General features: G+C 51.0%; 1 protein-coding gene across 3 annotated transcripts in view; it reads right to left on the bottom strand.

Annotated features, from left to right (window-relative positions):
- The window catches only part of FAM13A (family with sequence similarity 13 member A), a 927448-nt gene that overhangs the window by 103389 nt on the left and 804949 nt on the right, over nucleotides 1–19110 (bottom strand). For all 3 annotated transcript variants that reach the window (XM_085635480.1, XM_085635470.1, XM_085635487.1), the window contains 2 exons: nucleotides 723–804; nucleotides 56–270 (listed from right to left, as the gene is read on the bottom strand). In XM_085635480.1, the coding sequence (XP_085491606.1) occupies nucleotides 56–270; nucleotides 723–804 (297 nt within the window). The remainder of the gene's footprint in view (nucleotides 1–55; nucleotides 271–722; nucleotides 805–19110) is intronic.

Below are 19110 nucleotides of genomic sequence, written 5' to 3'. Positions count from 1 at the left end.
TTCAGACTGTGGTTCCGATCACAAATACTTCAAAGTCGGCTCTGGAAGTTATTACCTTGATGTCATCCGACCGGTTCGTCTCAGCCCTCTTTTCCTGCAACTTTTTCTGGATTGACTCCATTGTCTCCTCTACTGTTGGCTTTGCAACTTTATCAAGTGCCTCTTGTTTTCGGTCCTCCTCCAGCTGTGAGAAAAAGCTCTTTGGGAGGGTGTTGCTCCGTTGGCGCACCTGGGGAACCATGTCCTCTTCAGAGATCTTCAATTTTGACTCTGGTGGAGCAGAGAACAATTAAGAACGGTCTTAAGTGCTATAACATAAAAGACAATCTATACAGAAAACTCTCAATGCCCAGACCATGGCAGGTGTACAGAGAGAACTATTGTTATTGTATATGCATAGCATCTTGGAATGGGAACTTCTGAGCAGTAGGACAAATAAACTGCAATACAAGTGACTGAGGTTAGCAATGGGTTTGCATGACTTCTTACAGAAATGATTTCAAGGTGTTTGGGGCAAGTGTCTATTACACGTTTAAACGTAAGCTTTTATTTATCCCTGGACACCCACATAAAAATTGTACATACGTATATAACTACAATCAAGATGCACCTTACACGTAGAATATATAGTTTAAGTAGTTAAGTATTTAAACTAAACTGTAACAATAAAATGCAGATCCAGTGGAACTAAACACTTCTTAAATAAAATATGTCCTACATACCTTTCAGTTGCTTACGGAACTTCGACAACTCATTCATCCATTTTAAGACTTCAGAATTGGCTGCTTTGTCGCTGTGCGAAGGCTAGAAGGGACAAGAATAAAAAAGAATAACAAATGAAATGTTCTGCTAGACAGCTTCAAAGTACATTTTAATTCTTTCACAAAGAAATCAATAAGTAAACTTTCAGAGAGAAGTAAACTATTTTATACCCTTCCAATAGGCCATGTGCCGTACTAAAGTAGAAATGGTCCCTGCCAGTCTCTATCATGCCCTCAAAGATGAAGCATGATATCTCCAGGACAACAGGATAAGAACAGGAAAATCATGTTGTACTGGCAACTAATTTGTTCATCTCTATGCTAACTTGTAAAGAGTTTCATCATTCTCAGAAGATAGAAAAGTAATATGATGGACAGGAATGAGGAAATAGGTGTTCGTGAGATAAAGCCAGTGCAAAATGTTTGATTATAGTGTGCAGATAAAATGATAGCTTCGCACCTATTGTAGAAAGATATAGATATGACTTCCAATAGGAGCAACTATGCCCATGGCGCAGTAAATCATTGTCTATTCTGGCTACGGAATATAGTAGTAAACTGCGGTAATGGACCACACGCTTATCATTTCCCTTTACAGATCTCAACAAAATACTATTGCATGATTAAAGTCTTAAACCTGCAGGACTACTTGGAGATGATTCTCAAAAAAACATTCATAATTATATCATTGTTTATGCTCAAGATTTGCACAGTTGGAAGAGTTACTTACCTTCGGTAACGATATATCTGGTAGAGACACAGTCTAGCCGCAGATTCCTTAACTTAAAACATCTCGCCAGGCGTCAGACTTGATCTGGAAAATCTTTTTCCCCAGCAATACCTCTACATGCAGGGAGGCGGCGTCGCCCGGCTACGTCCTGACGTCGTCCACGGACGTCAATGGAGCCATATAAGCCCCTCCCGGTGTGCTGACGTCAGTTTTCTACAGGAAACGTTCCCGCGCCACAACATGTAGCCATGCAAAAAACTGCGATAGCATAGGAACAGTGTGTGTTAAAAAAGAGCAAAATCGTTGAAAAAGCACCCAGTACCCGGAGGGACTGAAGGGAGCTCACAGAGTACTTGCTGTGAGCAAGGGCCCAACAAACCGCCAAGCCGTGTCCCATCTCAAGGGGGTAACGACTGCGGCACAAAAGATATGACAAGCCGGGCACAGCATGTCACCACAGGAGGGAAATGAAAAGAACCACAATATTGAAGCAACATGTTGCAAGACAAGTGACTAGAAGTGAACGACCACTAGAAAGTTCACTACACACATCAAAGAGAACCCAACCCAACCGACTGCCAGAGAAAGAAGGAGGTACAGGCGTGGGTGGTGGGAGGGAATTAAAAACAGAATAACTCCACGCGTGAGGAACACAGGTGGAACAACATGAGAAGGCAGTAAAAGTATAGACCATAACCACCTTAAAACGTGGACGGAGTGTACAGCCAAAGGTCTCGAAAGCCGAACCACACCCGTGCGCCAACGGACGGAGCGAGAACACGCCACCAACCTACCACTAGGACGGAGGGGAGGCCGAAGGGCCCCACGCAGAACACACCCTACCCCAGAGTGAGGTGCGAGAGCACACTTCCGGAAGACCAAGGCCACCAGAAAGTGGGGCTAGGTGGAAAAACACCATATGAAAAGGCCTTCGCAGAGCGTGGAGGATGGGCAGGAGTTAAGGAATCTGCGGCTAGACTGTGTCTCTACCAGATATATCTGTACCGAAGGTAAGCAACTCTTCCATCCGATAAGAGACATCTAGCCGCAGATTCCTTAACTTAGAATAGATACCAAAGCCATACCCCATAGGAGGAGGGTCTGCGAAACAACCACCAACTTCCAGGAGAACATATACGTCAAGAGGCTGATGAAACACGGTGGGAACCGCAATGCCAGGGCAACTGACATGAGACCCAGGAAACTCTGTAAGGAACATGAACAAGGGATGGCAAAGACACCAAAATCCGTCAAGGGACGGTGTGAGACCATGCTCGTCCAGACACAGACGAAAGGAAATACAGAACTAGAAAGGTCAGTGCCAACGTAAGGAACAATGCTGTGACTCCATCAAAGAAGGATTCCAGCACCGGACCCTATGATCCATAAGTAACGAAGCCCCACAGGGGCAAAACAACATGACAACGGTAGAGCATACCGCCGGAACATGCACCACAGTAGATGCCAAAATGAAAACAGGGGATAGTCCGAAGACTGTCAGGTTAAGAACAGGAGCCGTAACAGGAGGCCCGTGCGTCTAACAAAAAACACATCAATTGTGTACCCCCTAGGACATGTGACAACATTGGCAGGGCCGAACATAAGAGTCTAGTGCCAACAGAGACAGAAGAGTCACCATCGAGCAAAAGCTCAGTAGGTAGGCACTCAGACAAACGTACCAGTGTGAGGGACCAACCTGCAAAGCCAGGAACACATAGAGGACTCTATCCCAAAGAAGAGAGTGAGCAAGAAGGCCTAAAACTAGGGCAAAAAAGAACCTAGTATGCGAGCACCCCCGTGGCGTGTAGAACCTATGACATATACACAGACAGGAATATTGTCACACATACATGAAGTAACGAAACCCTAAACAGGGGAGTCGCTCAAACGGTACCACTGTACCAGTGTGCGGCATAACAGTCACAGAATGCATAAAAAACAACAGTGTGCCGAGGGGGAAGAAACCTGGTCTCCTGTGAGGCAGGCGGAAACATAGACAACGATACTGCCAGTGAAGGATTGAAAGAAGGCACAGACAGAAGCCTGTTGCCAAAAAGCATACACAGCTATAGACTGACACCATCTACCAACAGGGAGAATGTCGAGAAGAATACATGCACAGTAATGCTACCTAAAGAAGCAACTGTGCCAGAATGGGAGTAAGAACTCACTCAGAAAAACAGCTGGTGGGGAGCCCATCACCAGTGCTACAAATGTGAGTAAGAACCCATACCCCGAGAAACAGCCGGGGTGGAGCACAGATCCGGTGGAAAAAAGTCATATACAAGAGCCACTCCTTGAAGAACTGAGAAATATGCACAGGGCAGGAGTGGACAAACTGGACACCCTGTCCTGCAAGAAGCAAGGGACCGGCGACCCTGCTAGGGAAGTGAGGTAGGAGGCAAAACACAGCCGAGATAGAGCCGGTGGGAACTCACCTTGCCCTAGGCAAGAACCCCAACAGTGCTTGAGCCACAAGAAAAGATGTAGCGCACAACCTGTGTGCACCAATACGGCAAGTATTCACAGAATATAGAAGAGACTGTTCCAGAATGGAACAGAGGGACCTGCCCCCCAGGGGCGCATGGCCACCTGTAGACAGGCAAGACGGGCACAGCGAGGCTGCAAGAACACAAGAGGAAAAAACAAGCAGGACCAAACCCCAACGAAACGGCAGGGAAGGATGCCCCTACTGAGGCGGGGATGTACTACGGATCAACCGTAGACAACCAATTGTAACCCCCGCAGAGAAACCAACCACATGGATTTCACCAGAGGAGACATCCTACAACGGTAGGAAGAGTCAACGTACGGCAAAACTTCCTGGGTAAGGAAGAGTAGCAATATAACAGCCAACAAATACCCCACATAGGTTAAGGCATAATCCTTCAAAAGAAGGGTCCCTCTTGAGATAAGCTCGTAGGCAGAGGCTCAAAAGAACGGTAAACACAGCTTAACCAGCTGTACCAGAATAAGGAAATAACACGGCTGAACAGCCACACAACCCAGAACGTCTGTAACCCGTAACGGGTAACAGAAAAGAAAGTGACGGCAACTTCACAAAACCAAAAATCCTCCACGAGGATTAAAACCTGGGAAGACAATCAAACATAGACAGGAGGCGCCTGACCGCCGAATCAGCATGGGCGTCAAAAAGAGTGACCCCATCAATTGGTAAATCTCTAAGCCGCTCCTGAACATGCTCTGGGAAAACGCCATCACGCAACCACGCATGGCGGCGCATGACAACCGACCTGGCCATAGCCCGATCCACGGAGTCCGTGGTGTCTATGGCAGACCGAATCGAAAATTGCGCCATATCATGGCCATCACGGATCAGGCGGACCAGATCGGCACGAGAGCCATCCGGCAAGGAGGGGAGGAGCTGCTTGATAGAGTCCGAAAGGGCAAATGTAGCCCGAGCAAAGACACACAACGGGTTTAGGGACCGGAGTCCCGAGCTGGCGGATGCAAACGCATTGCAGCCACATGACTCCAACTCCCGAGTAGGAGGATGCAACGAACAGGAGTGGTAGAGAGAGCTGCCTGAATCAAAAGTCCTCCAGCCCCAGGATGGAGGGTCAAACAGGCGGGGTCATCGGGAGCCGGACGATGGTGATGTGCCACAGCACGATCCACAGGTTCCCCCGAAGAGGGCCTCGCCCACGTCCCGTGAAGGATGTCAAATAATGACTCCGCAAATGACAACAATGGATCCATATCTCCTGCGCCCTGGTGGAGAAGATCCAGCAAAGGCTCCGAAGGTCTAGAGACTGAGGGTGGCTGCATCCTCAAAATGTCTGCAGCCCTGCAAACAGCCCTGACAAACGTCCCACTAGCCTCCGTGGCCCCGCAAGGCGGTGACAGCAAGTCATCAGTAGGTGACGGACGCAAGCTAATCCGGCCACCCAACTGAGGCTCAGCAAAAGGATGAGTAGGCCAATGTCAGACTGGTGCCCGCTCCGGAAAGCGTTGAAAGGACTCAGGGGGTGGAGAATCCACTGGGACCACATCCTCCACCAATAAAGCCGGAGATGGTACCGGCGCCGAGGCGACGTCACGCCGGCGTCGGCGACCTCCGAAAAGGCCTCGACTGGCTGAGTGGAGCAAGCGTCGGCGACCTCTGAAAAGGCCTCGACCATCCGGAGTCGGACCGGCGTCGACTCAACATTCCCTGAGGTGGAAACCTACGGAGAGAGAGTGCGCCGCAGCGGTGTCGTGCACCGCGCCTCAGCCACCTCCAGCGACGCCGCTGGGAGCCACGGAAGGCTGTGCGACGGTGCTGTGGAAAGGCTAGATGTTGTGGGATGCCCCTCCAGGCCATGTCCCGACGTTGCGGCAACTCCGGAGTTGGAGTCCGGGCACATGGTCGGAGCCGAGGGTAAACCCGCCGGCAGAGTCCCGACCTAAGTCCCCACCTCCCCTGTGGGGCCCAAAGGCGCGCCAGGGAGGGGGGAAAAGCAAGAAAGGACTGCAGGGCCCTGCAGTAGTCCTCCATCTGAGGTCGAGTCGCTCCAGTACCCGGAAACGGGGGATATGTGGGGTTTGACTCCTGGGGGTCCGAGTCCGGGAAAGACCGGGAGCCCCAACGTGATGTCGAAGACTTCTGTTTGTGCTTACCAGAGGTAGGCGAATGACGGCGACGGACATGGGACCTGCCCCGAACAGGAACGTCCTCCTGTGAGGACTGGAGCCGCATGGACGCCTCCGCTGGAGAAGGAGACCTGTGTCGTGAGGGGTCCGTTCGGGACATCCGGGCAGACAGCAGCGTCATGCGGCATTCCCACAGGGATTTCGGCCGCAGCTGGCAGCAAGCGTCACACTCCACGGAGTCATGGTGCTCGGCCAAGCACCTAATACAGATTTCGTGAGGGTCCGTCGCGAGCAGGACCGGCACGGCTTGAAGCCCTCAAATGGCATCAAACACACTGTTCCTTGATGCAAAAAGGCGTCAAGAAGGCCTGAAGATAACAAAAACAGGCAAGAGGTATCACTGTCCCGGATCCGCGTTAGGACGCGGAAAAGAAAAAAAAACGGGCGTCAGCACGCCGGGAGGGGGCTTATATAGCTCCATTGACGTCACTTCCGTGGACAACGGCAGGACGGAGCCGTGCGACGCACCTCCCAGAGTGCAGAGGTATTGCTGGGGAAAAAGATTTTCCGGATCCAGTCTGACGCCTGGGGAGATGTTCTAAGTTAAGGAATCTGCGACTAGATGTCTCTATCAGACACTCATTTTCTAAAGCTTAGCATCTCTAGGCATGACAATTTCAAATTAACCAGGCTCTGAACTGAATATGGCAACGTTATGAAACTATAAAACATAAATGCTATATTGAATTGACCAAAAACGAACAGTCTGTCTTTCATACTCCTGCAGGACTGGGAAGAAAGTGAGTTTTAAATACCTATTTTGTTCAATAAGATTGGAACCTGGGTCCAAACTGGGGTTGGTCACAAAGCGGTGTTCTGATGTTAGCTTATGGTGTACTTGGTTGGGTGCTGTGGGTTTTGGACAAACAGTGTCTCAGCACGGGCTTGGTCATAGGCCAAGCCTGGTACTCAACTCTCATTGTGCACAGTCAAACGTTACATGGAGGAGAGGCACAGTTCCTTCATCTAATCTCTACAGCTGTGTGGCACAGTGGGTTATGCTCATATAGGGGCTGGGTGCAGGTCCAGGCCTTGTGCACAATGCGTTTTGCCCACAACGCGGTTTGTGCACAACTACACGCCACATGAGGGTGGGCCCAGTGCTTGACAGATGGTAAGGTTAAGGTTATATTTCATAATAGTAACTAACAGTAGATAAGCCACAGAAAGATTTTTTTTTTTTAATAATTGAAATAAACATTTTTACATATTGACAAACAAACAACCACATTTGATACAAAAATCACCAACTAGGCGATACATCATTTCCATCATCATTCCCCCCTCCCCGCACTGAGGCACTCTATTTTGGCTGTCAAGATGTAGGATGGATAGCAATGACACACCCAACACTTCCTCCCTCGAATCCCACTCTCAATTTTGCCAGGTATAATAATAAATAACATCAAGGTTTCTCAGGTAGCGCTTGATCTATAAAAATGAATTCCACTAGTTATGTATGGCATAGTGTAATCTGGGTAGAGGGACATTCTCTCCCCACCTCCTTCGCATGCAGGAGGTTGTATCGGTAGGTTATCAATTTCATCCGGCCTAGGGGAAAGCTCCAGTCTCGATCGGGTGGGGCAGGGGTTGGGCGGATGTTGTATGTCCCGGGCACCCTATGTGCTCTTTCTACTGTGAATAACATGGACAGGTTATTAGGCGCTACATCTTCTAGGCATACCCAGCACACTTTGGACGAGAAAGCAAAGCAGACACAAATGATGGACTAAATGCGGAACAAATAAAACATTCCCACCTAGTCAAGAGATCTGGGTCAAAACCATTGTTCTTTTGCTCATCAGGCCACCCAGTAAAGAACCAGTCATATGCAAATTAGTCTTACCCTGCTCCTTTCTTGCCCTAAGTGTGATGGGTATGCCCAGACGTGGGTCCCGGGTTCACTGTGGCACTGGATTCAAGCTAGCCTGGCTGATAAGGGGTGACAACCTGAAACCGGTCCCATGATGCTGGTTTCTGGTCAAAGGATGCCCTGGCTTGGCAATTCAGGCTGGACTGTCCCATGAGGTGCTGGGTCAAGACTGATTTGCATATGGCTGGGTCTAAACTAGGGTGGCAAGGTGAGAAAAAGAACCATGAGTTTATCAGAGATCTCTTGACTGGGGGTGAATGTTTGACTTGTTCCGCATTCTGTCCATCATTTGTGTGTCTCTTGCCTTCTATTTAGAGCCCTGGCCCTGCATTCTGCACACTTGTGTTGTAGTCTTTTTTCAGGGGGCACTCTGCCAATATCCGGCCTGTTGATAGTCCCTCTCACAGGTCTAATCAGCGTCCACCCTCACTGTAATCCTGGCGAGCCAAAATGTCAGCACTCACAGCCATCTGCTCCCATGTAGGTCAGGGGCAGCCTAGTAGGCCACTGCACTACGCTGGTTCTGTTCTCCACTGGAGCCTTCCAGCAGTGAACAGGTGCTGCATCTCAGTCCACAACACCTTTAACCATCAATTGGAGCTCAATCTGCTACCTGGAGACAGGAAGGGAAAAGCCCTATTTCCACTGTTTGGAGCGGGACCGCCTTTCAATGCAGCTAGTCAGCCATGTTGCTTAGGCCACACCCCCACAAAAAGAACAAGTAATGTACCTTCAGCAACATTCTTTCTTGTGGATACTCCAACTGCAGATTCCTCCACTTTTTAAGTCCTCCAGGTGCTGTACTCAGCTGAAATGTTTTGCTTTTAGCAAATGCTCCTATGTGCTGGTAAGGGGTGCCTTAGGACTCCATACAGGCTTTGCACCATCTCTGAAAGCGATAGCCCCGGTGCACCAATATCAGCTTTCTTTTTCAATCTTCCACGCCCTCAGACACTATCAACTGTGACAGACTCTAATTATGACAGTGTGCGAAACCTTAACTCGGTCCCGAAAAAGTCCAACCACAGAACAGGAAGATGGAAGATGGTAAAGAATCAGCAGATTCCTCACCTTTCAAACAGCTACCAAAAGGAGTACCACCCAAAAGGTGGGGGGAGGGTCCAAGACATGCAGGGGCAAGCAGGCGAAATGGATCTTCCTGCAGACAAGCTTTGAAACAACATTGAAACCTGGAAAAGGTGTGGACGGATGCCCATGGGGAAGCCTGACAGATGTCTAGTACTGAAACACCTTTCGCCACCACTGCAGTTGCAGCCTAGGCTCTGGTGGAGTTGTTCAGGGCCAAACATAACACTTAAGTACATCATGGTTATTTGGAGAAGGTCAGTTTCTTAATAGCCCTTCCTTTCTTAGTTAACCATACAAACAAGCGTACAATTTAGTTTTTGATAAACTTTGTTAGCACCAGAAAATCCAACAAAAAGAAAGTTGTCCACCTGGTACTCCTTAGTCTGATGAATGTAAAAACTAAGAAGCCTCATTGAATCCAATGGATGAAGCTTTAGAAGAACGCGACAGAGAGGGGGGAAAAAAAGCAGGAAAACATCATGGAGCAGCTCAAATGAAAAGGCAACACCACTTACGATTGGAATGATGCCCAGATCCGAAAATCCAATTTGTCAGGGAAGAAGGTAGCATATGTCAGCTGTACTGACAGCACCTGTAGCTCAATGACGCAGTTTGCACATGTAATCGCAATAAGGAAAACAGTCTTAATGGTCAGTAACCTGAGAAAACAGGCTAAGCTCAAAAGGGTAGCATATCAAGAATGTGATTACCAGGTTAAGGTTCCAATATGGCACGATAGAGGGCACAAGAGGAAACATACATAAACTTTTATAAAAAACGACCTCACAAATGAGGACTTAAATAACAAGGATTGGTCAGGCAAATAAGCTTGAATAGTGCTTATTGCAGAGCCTTTCTAACAAACGTCAAAACATTAGATAGCTTTGCATGAAGATAACCCGGTCGTTCCTTGCACCAGGCCACCAACTTCACCCAGCAACCAGAATTAACAGACTTGGCAGACAGCCGCCGAGTTACCAGGAAAATGTCTGCTACTTCTACTCAATCGCTAAGCATGCAGGTGTAGAATGGAGGTTCAGGTGATGAACCCCGCCCTGTTGCTGAGAAAGGGGTGGGCCTCCTGAAAAGAGATGGAACAGAGGTGAAATGCTCAGGATCAGCAGCTCAGAATAACACACTCTCCAGGCACAATGCGGTGCTAACAGGAGGAGTTGTGCTTGGTCCCTCCTAGCCTTCTTCAGAACTCGGGGCAGAAATGAAAGTTGTGGAAAGGCATATAAGAGACTGCAGCCCCACTAATGTGTATCGCCGGGAACTCCAGATCACAGAAGCCACAACCCTGCGTTTTCTGCAGTGGTGAAAGGATCGGCCCAGATCACTTCACTGGGAGAAAATACCTTTAGCCACCTAAGGGTGAAGAAGCCATTTATTTGGGGTCTTACAGATGACATACATGAAGCTCAACCTCTCTGGCACTTAGCAAGCTCACCAAATGATTGGCTGCCAGAGACATCCCTTGGAAGTTGAGCCACCACCAGAGTCTCAACGTTTCCTGGCATAGTGTCCACAACCTCACAACGTCATGCTTGGCAACAGCCACATGGCGACTGTGTTGTCAGTCAGGATCTGGACCGCTTCCCACTAATGGATTGGATAAAGGCCTTCGGGGCTAACCGAATGGCATACAATTCCAGAAGACTGATTTGGTGTTTCTGCTCCCCGGAGACTAAAGGCCCCCGATTTCCATCTTGTCCAGTGGAGTACCACCATTCTAGAGCTGATGAACCTGTACCAACTGTAAGTTCTGGGTAGGGTAGGAAGAATGGCATGCCACATCTCAGCAATCACTGAAGGTCCTGGACTGTCTCATCAATGATAAGGATGTTGTCAGAGTAGTATACTCAGTACTGAGCCTACTGTAGGCAGGGTTTTCACTGAAAAGCCCGCATGTCTCAACGAGCATGGGGAACCAGTAGGACGCAAGAGATCAAGAAGCCTTTGAACGGTCTGCACCAGAACACAGGATTAAACCTGAAACATTAAGAATGTCCTCAGATGAAGGGAGGAGCCTAGCGCTTGACCAAGATGGCCGCGTGAGCTTAGAGCTCCCGAGACCCTCGCGCCCTCCGTCGACTATCCTGTCTCTAATCCTGATGGTATGCATGGCACCGTGTTGCTGAGTTGTCAGGGAGGCGATTGATGCTACCCGCGGTCGGATCGCCCATCGGGAACCGGACTTACGACTGGCGGAAGATTGCGGCCTAACTCCCGGGGATGCCAGGGGCTAGAGTTGGCAGGATGCCCGACTCCTAGTTGATCAACAACGGCCTGGCGAGGTGTGAACTGTCGGACGGAGGTCCTCGCACTTTCACTTTCGATTTCGTTCCCTTTGTCTGCCCGGACACTGTAGAGCTCTGAGTGGTTTTATTACCCCAAGGACGCTCGGCGGGCTGCTCACTCCTTATCCCTCTCGCTGAGAGGGAACAGTCTTAACTGCACTGGACTGCCCGGAGTCCATTATGTCGGGCAAAGCAGAAGGGGATCGGCTGAAGACTAAGTCCACCAGGCGGGGAACATATTCCCAAGTCAACAGTATGGACCGCTACGCCCTCCTGAAAGCATCGCCGAGTGGATCGAGCCAGGCGCCGGATGCCCAGAAGGAGGACTCGCCTGGGACACCGGAGCTCTCCCTACAGGATGTCATGGGCGCGCTCGACGGGATGCAGACCTCGATGGGGAGACAGTTCGAGGCCCTGGCGCATAAGGTGGATGCCATCCTGGTAGATGTCAATCTGATCCGCTCGGACCTGGGCAAGACGAACGAGCGAGTTAAGAACCTGGACCACAAGACCACGGGCCTCACTGATGATGTTGCGGATCTGCAGACCGAGGTTCGGAAGCTGAGGGCCGAGAGTGACCTCGCCGCCCGCCGGCTGGAGGACTTCGAGAGCCGGGCCAGGCGCAACAATGTGCGCGTCATCGGGGTCCCGGAGTCCTCGGATGAGGCTTCGGCGGACCTGCTTGTGGAGGATTTGGTCCTCAATCATCTGAAGCCTAAGGGCCTTGGAAAGTTTTTTGCGGTGGAAAGGGCCTATAGGGTGCCGGGCGGGCGGCCTAAGGCGGGTGCCCCGCCGCGGCCGATTGTCGCCCGGCTCTTTCATTTTCGAGATCGGGACGCTATCCTGCAAGCTTCGAGGGTGACGGGCCCAGTCCCCTTCCAGAATGCGTCGGTGAATTTTTATCCGGACTTCACCCAGCAGGTGCAGAGACAGAGACAGAGCTTCCTGGGGGTGAAGCGGAGACTTCGGGAACTGGATCTGAAGTATGCCATGCTTTTCCCTGCCAGACTACGGGTGGTGCATGAAGATCGGACATTCTTTTTTGACTCTCCTGTTATGGCCGACGAATGGCTGGACGCTTTGCCCCGGCGACGGGCGGGGGATGACACAGCCGAGCATGGAGACAGTGGTCGGGATGGACAGGGCTGAGATCTCAGAGCCGGCCTGACTTGATTTGACCATAATTGAAGATTCGAACAGAGTGCAGTAACTGTGGAGGGTTGCGGGAGGACGAGGGGTGCTCTTTTCCTCCCTTAGGGTACTTTTTGTAGATTTTTTGTTTTTGAAGGGCGACAGGCACACTGCAAGTTGGGGGGGCTTTGTAAGCTGCAGCAGGGGTGCAGGGTGGGGGGAGTTTTGGGGATTTTGAGTTTGTTGTTGGGGGGTTTATTTCTGCAAGGCATGATGATTATCCTCAGGGCTGTTCCATGGTGGCTCCTCGGGTGTGGGGTGGGCCTCTTTCCGTTTGAGGATGGGGGGTAGGGGCTTAAGTGTTATAAGCTGGAATGTTAATGGTTTGGGGGATCGCATCAAGAGGGGGATTGTTTTGCAATTTTTGAAACGCTCAATGCCAGATGTTGTCCTGCTGCAGGAGACGCATCTCATAGGTAATATGTGCTATGCCTTGAATAGGAAGGGGTATAAATTCATTGCACACTCGGGATTCTCCTCTGGGTCCAGGGGTGCGGGCATCCTTGTTAGAGCATCGTTGCCTTTTGAGGTGGACTCCACCATTGTTGACGATAGGGGGAGGTTTGTGGCAGTGGCGGGGAGGTGGGAAGGAAGGATTTTGGTTTTGGTTTCGGTTTATGTCCCGCCGGCCCTGCAGGCCTCCACACTTGCCGACCTGGGCAGGGCTTTGCTGACTCTCCCGGGGGGAATGCTGGTAGTGGGAGGGGATTTCAACGCTGTGGGCTCCGGACTGTTGGATAGATACCCGCCCAGGGACACAGGGGGGGCTCAGAAATGGCTTCCAGATTTCCTGGATACGTTTGGTCTGATAGACTGCTGGAGGCTCCGGCACCCCACGCAGAGTCAATACACGTTTCACTCCGGGGCGCATGGTAGCCTCTCCAGGATTGATTACCTGCTCACTCTGGCCGCACATGCCTCGTTGATATCCGAGGCGAGGCACATGGCACGCAGTATCTCTGACCACTCGCCAGTGTGGATCCGGCTGGATCTAGGTCGGGAGGGAGGAGGGAGGGTGGCCCCCATCAACCCATGGTATTTCCGAGACCCCAAGATGCGCAGCGCCCTGGTAAAGAAAGTGGATAATTACTTTAAGGACAATCTGGGAACCGTGGACTCGGCGGTGTCGCTGTGGGAAGCCTTTAAGACCGTGCTTCGGGGGGAAGCCCTCTCCCTGGTGGTGGCTGCCAAGAATCGGAGGGATGGCGAGGTGCGGCAAGTGGAGGAGGAGATCGCGGCCCTTGAGGGGGCTATGGAGGAGGAGGTTACAGAGTCCTCACTGCATGAGCTTTGCTTGAAGCAGGCGGAGTATAGGGACCTGGTTACGAACGCCGCTAAGACCCTCAGTAGGGAACAACAGGGCCGCCTGTATGACGTTGGTGATAAGGCAGGGAAACTCCTGGCGTGGTTGGACAGGAAAGAACGGGTCAATAGAGTGGTGCCAGAGTTGACGGGAGAGTGGGGAGAGGCGATCGTGGAACCTGAGGGGATTGTGAAGTGTTTCGCCGAGTATTTTCGTAGGGTTTATTCCTCTGTGTCGGACAGGCCGCCCGAGGACTCGTCTGAGCTCCTCCGTGATATCGAGTTGCCCTGCCTCTCTGACGTAGATAGGGATGATTTGGATGGTGACATAACGGTTGACGAGGTGGCGGGGGCGATTCGCGCGTTAAACTCGGGTAAGGCCTCTGGACCGAATGGACTGCCGATCGACCTGTATAAACTGTTCCCGGATAGGGTCGCCCCTCACCTGCGCGCCATGTTTTTGGAGGCGCGGGGGGATGGGATCCTTCCGTTGGATCAGCGGCTCGCGTCGATCGTGGTAATACATAAAGAAGGTAAACCCCGAGATAGGTGCGCCTCCTATCGGCCCATTTCACTCCTCAACGCTGAGCCGAAAATTCTGGCCAAACTCCTGGCTACCCGTTTGAGTAGGGTGCTTGGCGACTTGGTCCACCCGGATCAATCTGGCTTCATCCCGCACCGAAACACAGCATTAAACCTTAGGCGTCTTCATGGCGTCATCGCCAGGGCGGGCACGCTGCGTGAACCGGCTATTGTGGCATCTCTTGATGCCACGATGGCCTTTGACACGGTGGAGTGGGCATACTTATGGGCCGTGCTGGCCAAGTTTGGTTTCGGTCGCGGTTTTGTGAGTTGGGTTCGGTTGCTGTACGAGGGGCCACTAGCGAATGTTGTGGTGAATGGTCAGGCATCTACTCCGTTTCAGCTTGGTAGGGGTACTCGGCAGGGTTGCCCCCTGTCGCCTCTGTTGTTCGCCCTCGCCCTTGAACCGTTGGCTGCGTGGATACGTTGGCACCCGGATATACGGGGCCTTCGGTGGTCGCCTGATCACGAGGACCGTATTTCGCTTTATGCCGATGATATCCTACTGTATCTTGCCTCACCTAAGAAGTCACTTATAGTGGTCTGTGACGTACTCGCATCGTTCGGTAGGAACTCGGGGCTTGTGATTAATTGGGGCAAATCGTACTTGTACGTTCTTAGTGGAGAGGTCCCACCGATCCCTAGAACATGTTCGATACAGGTTGCCCAGCAGGGTTTCGTGTATTTGGGGATTTTTATATCCATGGATCCTGCTGTGCGCTATGAGAGGAATCTGCTCCCCCCCTTGGCGCGCTTGAGGCGAGATGTTGAAGGTTGGCGGAGGCTGCTGCTCTCCCTTGTTGGGCGTGCGGCCCTGTTTAAAATGATGTCTCTTCCCCGCTTCCTCTATGCCCTCCAGAACACCTTGGACTGGGTACCGGACAAATACTTTCGGGAGGTCGAAGGCCTCCAACGGACGTTGCTGTGGGATGGGCGGCCGCGAATAGCTATTTCAAAGTTGACGCTACCATGGTACGATGGGGGCATTGCGCTCCCAGACATCCGACGGTACTATTGGGCCACGCAGCTGAGCGCGATCAACCATGGGTTTTATGGCCCTGCCCTCAGCCCTGGGTATGCCCTGGATAGGTGGCTGCTTCGTGGCGGCAACTACTACAGGGCGTTGTATTCGCGGTCCTTAGACTCGTCCCTCACGGGGCCCACAGGTGTGGCGGTGCGTGTATGGAAGATGGCGACTGATTCGTTGGGCTGGAAGGATAGGCTCACCCTCGCTACCCCATTGTTTGAATCGGAGAGATTGGGAAGACTCTGGCATACGAAGGGCTTTGATAAGTGGGACCTGATAGGTATATCCAAGGTGGGAGATGTGCTGCATAAGGGGAGGGTGAAGTCCTTCGAGGAGTTGCAGACTGAGTATGAGCTAGGGCCCTCAGAGTATTTCAGGTATATCCAGCTGCATCACGCCCTCCGATCAGTCCTCGTGGAGGGTGAGAAGGTGCCGGAGTCCTCTCCCCTTGAGGACCGAGTCCTTGATGGTCATATGCCCGAGAGCACGATCTCGCTCATATATAAGAAGTTGATTAACGTCCGGGCAGATATGCTTTTGGGACTGAGAGAACAGTGGACTAGGGATGGCCTTGAGTTGGATAATGAGGACTGGCAGTCAGCGGTTTCTTCTCCTAAGGAGGTTGCGATCCCGTCGCGTCTGAGGCTGGTGCAGCTTAAAATACTGCACCAGGTGTATGTGACGGGGCCAAGGCTGGTCCACATGGGATTCTCGGAGGACGGCCTGTGCAGAAGGGGATGTGGTATGGTGGGTACTTTCCTGCACATCATTTGGGAATGTGGTGTCATTGTGGAGTTCTGGAGGAGAGTCCATGCAGTTATGGGGGAGGTGACGGGCACTGCGGTACAGCCGGAGGCGCGGTGTTGCCTCCTGAACGTCTGGGGGCCCACTGACCTCGATGAGGCGCAGACCAAATGGGTGACTCTGGGTAACATGGTAGCTAAAAGGGATATCGCGCGATTGTGGGGCTCCTCGGGACCCCCTACACTGACCGCGTGGAAGGAGAACATGGACTGGAGCATGTTTAGGGAGAAGACGGTCTACTGCTCTAGAGGTCGCCCCCGGAAGTGGCACGCCATCTGGGGGCGGTGGAACCAATACAGGGGGGGAATATGTCTTGCCCCGGATCTGGAACCTCCCGAGGAACAGCTTTCCCCCTGACCTACTTTCCAGCACAGTTTGGTTTTAGGAACCGTTTTGGGCCTCTGCTGTCCCCCTTCTTCCTCCGTACACAGTCTTGTAACTAGTAGATGAGCGGGGTCCGGCCTCCCCTGGGGGCTTTCGCCATGGGCTTTCAATGTTCTGCCTTGCTGGGGTTTGTTGTGAGTTTTTTCTGTGTTTATTTAAAATTGGACCTATGCATTACTCTTTGAACTGTATTGGGGACACATCACTGTATCTAACTCTCAATGCTGCCGAACCTTCGGGCTGTCGGCTGAATAGCTGTGTCCTGAATTTTGAAATAAAGGTTTAAAAAAAAAAAAAAAAAAAAGAATGTCCTCAGATTATCTGAGGAGCAAAAAGACCCTAAAAGCCATTATGTCCAAGATGGCACTTAGGAAGGAAATCCTATGCATCAATTATGAAGGAGATTTCAGTTAATTTATCAAAAACCATAGGGAAGGCAGCAGGGAGACAGCTGTTTGGAGGTGGTTTGCATGCTTTCAATAGCCAGTTGTCGTGGTACAGGGCTACATGTAACCTGACCTCAGAAATGTGAAGCAACAACTGCCATCACCTTCATGAAACAGCCCAGGGACCGAAGGAAGGATAAATGGAGGGAAGTAATCGGAAAATGTTCCAAACCCACCATGAACCGAAGGAGGAGTCTGTGGGACTGCAGGACGAGTACATGAAAGTACACTTACTGGAGATCCAAAGACAACATCCAGTCCCCCGAATCCACGGCAGAGAGGATATAGGCAAGATTCAACATCTTAAACTTGTCTCCTGAAGAAAGGTGCTGTAGAACCAAAGGTCAAATATTGGCTATAAGGTACCAAGAGTAACCCTCCCTGCCCTTTTCCATTTCTGGAACTTTATCTACGACCCCTTTGGTCAACAGTGACCATACTTTCTGGGCAGGGATGGATGCTTGGTCTGCTGGAGTCTGAACAAAATCTGGAGTTACAAGAGGATGAGAAGACTCAAAAGGGAGGGCCTAACAACATTGAACTAGCAGCACCCACGGACCTGTGGTACCTACTTAACATCCAGGGAAATAAAACTGTATTCTGCACTCTACCGGCTGCCCATGATCATGGGAGGCAAAGTCGGAATGGCTTGGCTGTAGTCATGACATGCAACAAAGAATTACTGCACATGCTAGTGGCCATGGCCTTCGCTGCCACCATGTCTTCTGGCATCACGAAAAAGCTGTACAGCCTCTTGAATGGGCTGCAAGGGCTGCCTCTGTCAATAGGTGAGACCATGAGTATCCTCTGAACTTCCAGTACAGTAGGAGGAACAGTGGGGACGGAAACAGAAAGCCCGCAGAACGTGCAGAGCACGGTCATTTAAAAAAAAATCTTTTTATTAACTTTGCTCATGGTCTCAAACAGAATACAACCAATGTTGCAATACATAGTGAATAAGTCCTGTGCATGGTACCAATACAAGTCATCAGAGCTAAACAACGGCATTTTCATACTTGACCCCCCTCCACCCACCTCCGGGCACTCCGAAACCTCTTCCACGGTCCCCACACCTTTTGCCACTTCTTCACACAGCCCCTGTGTTATATATGGTTTCTTCAGCCCTCTGACACCAATCCAAATCCCTGAGCCATTGATCCCACTACGGTGGTGCCTGCACCCCCCAGCAACTGGCAATATTGCGTTTTGCTACCCAGGCCACCAGTGCAAGCCAGATCTCGTGATACCTGGAACAATCTGTGGGTCCTTTGATCATGAGAAGAAGCCATTTGGGCTCCACTGGGACCGGCGAGCCTACCAGGTCCGACATCGTACGCGCTACCTTCGTCCAAAAGGGTACTATGTTCGGGCAGTCCCAGAGGATATGATAAAATGACCCCTCCCCCTGACATCCCTGCATGCATAATGGGGACAGGCTACTGCCCCATGTGAAAATATGAGTACATGGGTAGTACACCCGATGGAAGATTTTAAGCTGCACGAGGCGGAACCTTACCCGAATGGCCACTTCGCGCGGGCTTTGCAAGGCATCCTGCCAGTCGTCATCCTCGAGGCGGCCAATATCTCTCTCCCATCTCTCCCTCAGGGACACAAGCGGGTCAGGCATATTGTTTATGAGTTTACAATAAATAGTGGCCATTGGCCTGCCTAGGATGGGATCCAGCAAAAGCCTGTCCTCCATGGGAGAGAACACAGTTATTTTTAAAGTGTTTCAAAGAAGAATCAGCTTTCTCGTCAAAAAGCATTACGCCTTCAAATGGCATACCCATGACGGACCTCTGCATGTATCCAGAAAATCTAATAGCACACATCAAGCATGACATGAATTCACCACATCGATGGCAATGGTGCAAATCATGCCGTCTGCAGTGTCCAAATCAGATCTCAATATGTGCTCAGCTGAGTTCTATCCATTATAGATTGTTTGTGCGAACGCTATGCTGAATT

Source organism: Triturus cristatus, chromosome 2_1 (assembly GCF_964204655.1).
Source record: "Triturus cristatus chromosome 2_1, aTriCri1.1, whole genome shotgun sequence".
In the NCBI taxonomy this organism is placed as follows: domain Eukaryota; kingdom Metazoa; phylum Chordata; class Amphibia; order Caudata; family Salamandridae; genus Triturus; species Triturus cristatus.
The sequence above is the reverse complement of the archived record's forward strand: the minus strand, read 5'-3'. Positions and strand labels throughout refer to the sequence as shown.